Source organism: Falco biarmicus, chromosome W, assembly GCF_023638135.1.
Source record: "Falco biarmicus isolate bFalBia1 chromosome W, bFalBia1.pri, whole genome shotgun sequence".
Taxonomy (NCBI): Eukaryota; Metazoa; Chordata; class Aves; order Falconiformes; family Falconidae; genus Falco; species Falco biarmicus.
The window spans coordinates 14386522-14395891 of NC_079310.1; the positions used below are offsets into that span (position 1 = coordinate 14386522).

Sequence of the window (9370 nt, forward strand, 5' to 3'; positions counted from 1 at the left end):
ATGTTTATGAGCTTGGCAGTAGACAGCAATTTCAGAATTTTCTAGAGATTGTTTTTTCCACAGGAAATGCAGACAAATTCAGTCCCTTGAAAAGTGTCCAGGTCACTTTTTTCTTGCAGACACCTAAAAGTAATCCATTTGCTGGCATAGGAGAGGGTCATTTTTTATCCTTGAAGTACTCTCTGTAAATATTAGGAGACATCTCCCTAAAGAGGAAAATGGCTCAGGCTCCTCTCTTATGTCTCTGAGTGAACTTGTTTGATTAAATTAAAAGTTGACAAAATAAAGAAAACCTCCCCAGCTTCAAAACTTGTAAAACAGTTTTAAAGTAAAAGCAAGATGTTTGCAAGTTATTACCTATATAAGTTTGGGGAGAAGAGGTGAAAAAAAACTGCCATAAATTTTTCTTTGGAATCCCCAGGGGGAAAACCCCAACCAAATAAAACACTCCAGAGAAAACATATCCTTTGTTTGTCCTTCCCAAAACTTTATACTTTTATAATTTAGATAATTTTGATTGTTTGTTTGCTAATTCCATCCTTTTATCAAATCAATAAGAAAAATCTCATTTAAAATTATGGTTTAAGAGACTTTTAAAATTTTTATATAAAAATCAAACACAAAGAAATGTATATTCATATGACAAATCTGACTTTAAATAAAGACAAATAAAGATAAATCACTGTTGAATTCTGTCTTGAAACTTTGGCAAACTTCTGTGGGAACTTCGTGAGTCTCTTCTACTGGAAATTCAACAGCATTGTGTCTTAAGAAGCTATACGTTTACACTTTTAAAATCATAGCCCAGAGTAACACCTCAGTAGTAAATGCAAGAAATGAGAACCAGAAAGCTGGAAAGGTCACTTCTTTTCTCTCAAACACCCTCACAAGAAGCAGAAATGCACCAAATACTTGTTTACTTTGCAGAGAGCCACATATGCCAGTGCAAGCCATACTGTCATACAGCATAACAATAGGCAAAGTGAGAGAGGAAGGGGAGAGAGAGGACCTCAAGGTGGGAAGGGGCCTTCATCATTTGTTTCACATACTCTATCCTCAATTAACACATCTTGAGGATTCTTATGACACTGCCAACAAGAATTAATGCAGAAGTTATTCATTTTACCTTTCGTCTCAATTGTGTTGCACAAGTCTGGCAAAGATGAAAAGCTGCTAATTTAGTAGTCAGCAGTGTAAAATAAAATTTCTAAACTGTATGTCTATAAAAGAACATCTTTGCAATAAGGCGTAGCAAATATGCTTGCAAAACAGTTCAGTCAGCAAACCTGGTTTAGGTTTTGAAATATTTGGCAATGACATTTATTAGAATGAAACTATAATATATCAGTGATATAAAGAGCTGTCTCTTCATCACTGGCGCTTTATTATAGGCACTAATTTTGTGCAAAATCCTTTAGATTCTTTGCAAAACACCTGCTGAACTTAAAGAAATATGGTTACTGCTTGTACTGAGACAGATGTAGCTTAATCACATAATACTGAATTTGACTTTTCTGTGCCTTACAATAAATGAACTGAACATATCAATGCAGGAGATTTAAATCTTGTTCCAATTTGAATATTGTGTTTGCTGACTGGAGGACCTGAGCTACAGCCAGCTTCCTCAGTTCCCCAACACCACATGGAACAATTTTCTTTAAACCACTCTCTCTCTACTTCAACTAAAAAAAATAAAAATAAAAAAATAAAAATATTTTTCTTTTCTTCTCTGTGACTTCCTTGCCTGTTTCAGTCTAGCCAGGCATTGAGCTTTCTTCTAGCCATATTGTTTCCTTTAGGCACTGTTTGTCAGCATACTTTTATTTTTCCAGGATTTTTTAAGATTCCATGTTTGCTCTGGAGGCAGCTATGATGAACATCTTGAGCCAAGAATGGAATAAGACAAGCCATTTTCTTGCTCTGTCATCAACCTCACATGATTAGTTTTAAATGTTGATTGATTTTTGGTGGTAGATAAGTTGATTTCTATGAATTTCAGTAACCAGGTAGTTCCCACATTGAGATCCAATCTTGTTTAGTCTTTTCTAATTCTCTGTGTTATTTATGGGTGCTGGAGATTCTGGAAATATGTGCACACATGCTTTTTGGTGCAACAGTTTCATATGATGGGACTTTGTATATGCCTGTAAAAGAGTGTCTAATAATCCAACTATACAATGTCTGTACATAACATACAGAAGTACATAACATGGCATACAGCACACAAATGCACAAATACCTAGAAACATATTTACAGAATATTTGTTACATTTTACTGTGCATATATTCTTGCTTTTCTCTATTGACTCTTATTTACACTGTAACGTCAAATAATAGTACTTTAATTTTACTTCTTCAGATAAGCTCTGTGCTTCGTAAAAAAACATAAAACAATGAAACCTCATGAATATTTATATCAATGGCTACATAGCATTATAGTCATAATCTCTGGAACTGGTTCTCACCAGTTCAGAATTAATTATCAAGTTCAGTTTTAATTGCATTCTTCTAAATTAAAAAAAAAGAAAGAAAGAAAAAAAAAAGAAAACCCACCCATAATGAATCAACTCACAAGTGCTCTGCTGGGCCTGGTGCATCCAAGACTGCTTTCTGCAATCCCATTCTTAATGTGTAATGATGAGCCAAAGGCACACGATGCAGGGGCTCCTTTGTAACCAACTTACTTCAGTAACCAACTTACATGTTAATGCTTCTCCCACTTTACAGGTAAAATATAAATCCTATTTCTAGTTGCTGCAGCAAAAATGTTGAAATGACTATTCCATAACATAGCCTCTTTTTTTTTTTCTCTCTTCAGATGGTTTTGACATATGATTGCATGCTACTTACACACAAAATATATTTTCATAGTGTTGGCTTCAGGTGGTTTTGACATAGATTGCATGCTACTACCACACAAAATTAATTTTGATAGTGTTGGCTGAAAAACTCTAGGGGAAAAGCAACTTTCAGGAGACAATCAGCTTGAGCTCTGTGCATAGGTTGTCTTCTGCATTAAACCTCATCATTTCTTGCAGATGAAGGTCCTGACAGCACCTCAAGCTATTACCCTGTTCAGGCAGAGTATGAAATGGAAGATTCAAGATTCATACTCTCTGTGTATAGTTGCTGATCTGTATCCAAAAGTCTTTCAAATGATCTGAGCTCAAGTCCATCATTTAAATAAAAGAAAGGGGGTGAGGGAAGGAGAAAAGGAGTACAAAATAAAAGCAGGAAACATTGCGGATCTTTTCTCTCAAGTGTCTGTTTACTTTCTAAAGTCAAATCCTACCCAAGAGGAGTGACACTCCCTCCTGACTGGACAAGGGAACTTGTATTTTTAAATCATTAACAACTGTTTTTTTGAGATAAATCTGGAGATTTTTTCTCAGGATGTTCACGAGCCATTTTACTCGCTGAGTTGCTCTCTAGGCAGGCAGTGTAACCAGGTGCCTAATTCTAAGTGTATGGGTAACATTGATTTGATCAGAGCTGCTCTGGCACCCAGGCTACCTGTTCGATCCCTGCATGGAAAAAGTGAATTATAAACAGTGCAGCAAGCACTAGTCTGCTCAGGAAAAGAGACATAGAGAAAAGCCCCAAACCACAGCCAAAAGACTCCACATCTTGGAAGTAGTCTGGCAAAAGACAGGAACAGCATTGAAATCTAGTTTCTACTGCAATCTAATGATCCAGGGAAAAAAGGGCTATGAGTCTTACTTACACTCACCAAAAGAACAGCAATACTTGTTTCAAAGTAAGCTTTAATAACTCACTGAAAAAAAAATGTACTTTTTCCCCTAATTTTGGATTACTCAGGCTGAATTATTTATATTTTTTTTTAAGATTTAGTGGCTGTTATTACAACATAAGGTACTCTTCAGAGCGAGACAGAGGTATTCTTTACATTCTTGGAGAAACATTTGTTGCATGTATAGAATAACAGGACGTTTTTCTACCTGCCTGGAATTCCCAGGCACTACCACAGTAAAAAGAATAATCAGAAAAATGGAAGGACAGGAAAAGAAAGTATTAAAGAAAGAGTGGAATAAAAGTCCAAAGTAAAACTATATATGAACTTGGATACAGGCAAGGTATGTCCCAGGTAGAATCAATAAAGGCAATCATGTACAATCAACACTTATGTGGATTTAAGTCATGTGACTCAAGCTTAAAATAGAGATGCGTTACAGCAGATGGCAGCTTGTGGAGGAAAAGCATAGGTGCAAGAAGTGATGTTCTTTGAGGAGATTTCACAGAGGTGTTATTAGCAGGGAGAGTATTTTTTTTCTTTGCTCCAGAAGTGAAAGAGGCAGGGTTTTGAGCAAATCATAGTCCAAGACAGAAGTTGTATGAGGTTGTATGAGCAAGGCATTTCAGAGATGTTTAAGTGCATTTATAAGTAGTATGGCTGAATGAGGAGAAAAAAGGGGTTTGAAGGCCTTCTGTAAATGAGTTCTCCTTCCTTTCTTTCTCTTTCTTCTTTTTTTCCACTTTCACAGTCAATTTGCTGCAAGTTTGATCTTGAAAGGAATGCACTGACATCTAGCAATGAGGCTAACCTGTTAGGGAGATTTTCAATATTTATGTACTGTAACCCCTTGATAAAACTGCCTTCTTCTGAATAGTCCTGCACCTTGCCTTGAGGACCATTTAGAACGTTTTTCTAACATAAAAATGCATTTATCTTTACATTTTTGTTTCTGTTCAGTATGTTCAGTCACTTTCACTCACTTTCTTCCTCTCTTTTTAATGCTTGATATTTCATCCCCTCCATGGAGCCTTATCTACACAAATAGATTCAGCCTGTTGTTCTCTTGCATTTTAAATTTGAAGAAAATAACAAAATAGCTTTATTATGGTGAGGGAAACCTCAGGGAAGTGGGTGTGCCTAGCAGCCACCTCCTTTTGTGGCTAAATGAGGGAACAATTAAATGGTCCTTTGTTTAGAAGCAGATGAAACAATGGGAGCCACTGCACCAAAATACAGGTCACACATTAAATAAATCAGTGATCTGGACTATGTGGGTGGAAAAATTCACAGCAGTATGAATCAGAATATAGCAGTGGTGGGGAAGGAGGGAGAGTGGACTTTTTTGCAGCTGTGCAGAGTAGGGGCGGGAAGAAAAGGGTGAAGGGGCAGATGCAGAAATAGAAGTAATATAAAAAGGCCAGAGAGCCCGAAAAGGTCTGAAAATACAGCTATGAAAAAAAAGGAAACAAAGACAGAAGAAAGGGGAGGAAGAACACAACCATGCCCTGGCAAAAGAGAGGAACTATCAAAGTTATTTTCTCTGACTCAAGTCTTCCTGTGTTTGGAATTCAAGCTTGTGCATGCATCCAAGTCAATAAGCAGGGGAAAAAATAACTTTTCTTTTCCTCTCTAGAGTCAAGGAAGATCCAGACCCACTCTGTTCCTGTCCATGCATATCTTTGTGAATTGTCCGGGTGAGAGAAACTAACTTTTTGAAGTCTTTGCAGAGGATGGATATGTGGGTTTCTGTCTATAGCGTAGTTCACTAACCTACAGAGACCTACTGTAGACAGGTTGGGCTCTTTCAGACCCTGAGGTGGCTCTGAAGGAAAACCAAGTGTCAGTACTTCAGTGGTAAAATTTTCGTCCCAGGTAGGTCTGTCTAAGTTTGCCTGTTAACTATGGACATTAAATGATTTACCCCAAACTGCTTCAAGAAAACCAGCTTTTCATTCATTAAAGACATAAAATAGAAGAGGACCTTCTTGGCCACCAAGGTCAATTCCTTACTATCCTTTGTTGTTTTCTTAATTAGATTGTTAAAAATCCTCATGACCTGCTAAACATAGTTGTCTGTGCTTGTTTGATGTGCTGGTCTGATTGTGACAACATTTCCCTGCTTTGATGGTTTGTTTCTGTTCATTTTTGAACCTTGCTAATTTTTCAAGCTTTATCAGTAAAACAAATGGAAGTATTACCTATTTACTTCTCCAAATAAGTTTTCCAGAGATGAAGAGAAACAGGATCTTTTCATTTGGAGTCCAAAGGTAATTTTGCCATTTTATGTAGATGATGACTTTTCATTCTTCTGCCCTTAGATCTGTTAGTTTCTTTTCCTGTCTTTTTTGTGCTCCCTTTTGTCACTGGGAAAGTAATTGTCTCTGTATTCATTTCTGACCACCAGTTGGTGTTTAGTTATGGCTAATATGCACTGTATTCCTTTTGCTATACTGAAATATAAACTGTGTTAGAAACAAAGAAAAAAAAAGACAAAAAGTCTCAAAAAACTTCTCAGCAAATTGTCAAGGAGAGTTCCAGTATTGCATGGCACCATTGACAATATCTGAGAGTTACTCATAGTCTTCTTTAAAGCCATTAGCATTTGCTCTCAGTAAGCAAATGTCAACCTAGAACACTGAGTACTGAGCAAAACTTCCTATTCATGCCACCTTCAACTTGAGTTGCTTGGGTTTTCTATGACATTTTTATTTGAGATTTCTATTCCTCCTCAGGAAAAACAAACAAACAAACAAAAACCCAAAAAAAAACCCAAACCCGCCTCTGTGCTTTCTTTCAGTTTATTTTCTTTCAGGTTTTTCTTCCTGTTTCTCGCTTTCCTTTTAACTGTAGTGCTATGGGGGATGGAAAGTGAGGAAGAGCAAATATTTGGAAAGCACCAGTGAAAAGAAATGAGGGAAAGTGGTTAATATCCTTGTTTATTTGGCTTTCAGGAACACCTCAGAGATGTCACACTCTAAACATCACATAATTCAAAACCACAAGCAAGTCCCAAACCATTTTATTAAACAGTAAAGAGACACCAAATGTGAGAAAACAGATACAGTATTTCATTTAATCATCACAAAATGTTCAAATACTGGAGAGCTATAGGTTAATAAAGGTATGACTGGTAGAGGAGATACCACACATTGAGCACCAGCTCAGGACACTCTCTGGCTGGTGTTTTCAGGGCAAAGAGTGGATACATGTGAGGAAGACCTCTTACAGTAGGGTTGCTTCTTTTACATTACTTAATAGCCCCCTCTGCATAATGTGGAATCAATGCCTCAGTCTCCTGTGAACCTTCAGGCAAGCACTCACGGTGCTACATTGGCCATCGCCTCCCTCACAGGAGCAGGAGCGAAGGGCACAGGTTGTCCCCAGGGGTATGCTTTCTTTTCAAAGGAAGCATTTTCCACAGCTAGCCCTCTGCAACACAGAGATGTGTTTCTATTTCACTGCCTGTTTGACCAGACACTAATTCATAGCACATTCCCCCTCCTCACTCACCCCTTTATCCAGAGCATGATAGATTTATTGGGGCAGGTCTTCATCTGGTGCAAATTGGCATTGCTGCATTGATTCCTGTGGGTCTGTGTTGATTTATGCCAGATGAGGATCTGGTCCATTTTCTTGATACTTGAACATCAGTCCTTGCATCCCCTTTTCCCATCCGAAGGCTTTTTCTATCATGCCTCTGAGAAGAAAACGCAAATGAGTTAAGGAGCTGTCACCGGCCTAGGGAAGAATTTGCTTTTCTTTCTTTGTGACTAGGGTCTCTTCTGTTAATTTCCATGGCAAGTCCCTCACAAGTTTCTCCAAAACTTGTTACCATGTCCTCTTGAGGATGTCAGCTCCTCTTGCAGATTGAAACATTAACAGGAGAAGTTATTAGCTATTCTCTTTACATACTGTCTTTCTTTATATCTGAATTATTAGAAGGATGAATGCTGGTCATCAAAAGAAATAATGAGTTTTAGAAAGTGAAAATGAAAATGACAAAAACAAAAGAAGACTGATCTCAGCAGAGGGGTCCACAGAGAAGAGGAACAAAGAGGTAGAAGATAAAAAAGAAAAAATGAGAACCTAAAAGGAAAAGAAAAGAAAGAAAGGGAAAAAAAAGAAGAAATGAGAAGAAAAGGGAGGTTTGGACTGAGAAAGAGCAAACTAGCTCCGCAGCAGAAATGAAAGCAGTTATGGTGAAGGCAGAAAGAACTTATCACTAGATCTTGAAAGACTTGGGTATTTTTTATTCCCCTCCCCTTTGAGTAATATTAATATCTGTCATTAAATCTCAGTACTGGGTGGTGACTTTCTGTTGCAACGGAGGGACCAGTGATGTTTAATCCTGCACATCTCAGACCATCCTCCTGCAACAAGTATCCAACAGGACATACACAGATGTACTTTGGAGAGTTTTCATTTATCTGAGGAGCAGGCAGGCACAGGTAGCTACAGCCTCCATTTGCCATGTTCTCTTCACACCAGTTCCTGCCTGAAGGCTGAACAAGTTCATGATACACAATGATGTCCTGTGCATCGTTGAGGTTGTTTACTAAAGTAATCAATTCAGATCCATTAAATTTGTTGGCACCATAGACTGCCTCATTCTCTCCATCGATCCAGTACACATGGTCCTCAAATATTGTTAGAGCAAGAGGATGAGGAAGGAACATATGAGACTTCAGCACAATTCTACGGTCCTGGCCATTGAAGTCAACGCTTGACAGCATATGTAGTTTAGAATCAAGCCAGTACAGACGGCTTTTTACAAGATCTAGAGCAATTCCATTAGGCCATTGGATTTCTGTTGTCACAAGCTGCTGTCTGTCAAATCCATTCATTCCTGCTTTTTCAATTTTTGCTGGCTCACCCCAGTCTGACCAGTACATAAAGCCAGAGAGAGGTTCTACGGCAATAACTTTCCACATGGGATTTTAATGGTTCCAGCTGGACATTATGCACTCAGAAGCAAAAGGCCACTGAAGCACAATGTCCTATACACACACAGAGCCTAGACAGCCCCCTTCCCTTCTTCCTTCCCCCTGCCCAAAAGACCTGCAGAGAGCAGTTGTCAAGATTGCCTGACCATGAGCCAACACTGCACATCAGGTGTGCAATCACTGCAGCAGAACTGCTGCTGGTTGAGGAAGGGCACAGGAGAAAAAAGAGCAAAAGAAGAACGAAGGGAAGATGAAAAAAAACCAGCCGAACTAAAACCCTAAGAAAACCCCAAACCAACCACAAAAAAAAAAAAACAACAAACAACCAAAACAAAAAAAAAACCCAAAAAAAACAAAAAACAAAACCTGCCAAGTGTTCTTGCCCCTGTCTTTCTTAGTTTATAGTTGATGAAGACTTGTTACAGCTTTTCTGGGGAAAAAAAAAATCTTTTTTTTACTCCTAATACAGACATATATTTTTCTTCTTTTGTTTTTGTGTTTGGTTGTGGGTTTTTATTCCTTTTCCTCCATTCTGCTGATAAAATAAAAAGTTGAAAGGGGTTAGTAATTAATATGAAGATCTTACCTATACTTATCCATCTGCTTTAAGCAGTTGAAGTAACAGATTTCCTCAGCTTGAGCCCATTCAGACTCCTCTTAATACATTGTGTCT

The 9370-nt window shown here is 37.9% G+C and overlaps 1 protein-coding gene across 1 annotated transcript; it reads right to left on the reverse strand.

Annotated features, from left to right (window-relative positions):
- Nucleotides 1-8028: 8028 nt before the first annotated feature.
- On the reverse strand, nt 8029-8685 carry LOC130141903 (very low-density lipoprotein receptor-like). Its single transcript, XM_056323198.1, has one exon. It carries the CDS (start codon nt 8683-8685, stop codon nt 8029-8031), a length of 657 nt encoding a protein of 218 aa, XP_056179173.1.
- Nucleotides 8686-9370: the final 685 nt, after the last annotated feature.

Excerpts from the sequence above, each read along its gene's own strand:
- LOC130141903 (XM_056323198.1), bottom strand. The coding sequence starts at position 8,685 with ATGTGGAAAGTTATTGCCGTAGAACCTCTCTCTGGCTTTATGTACTGG.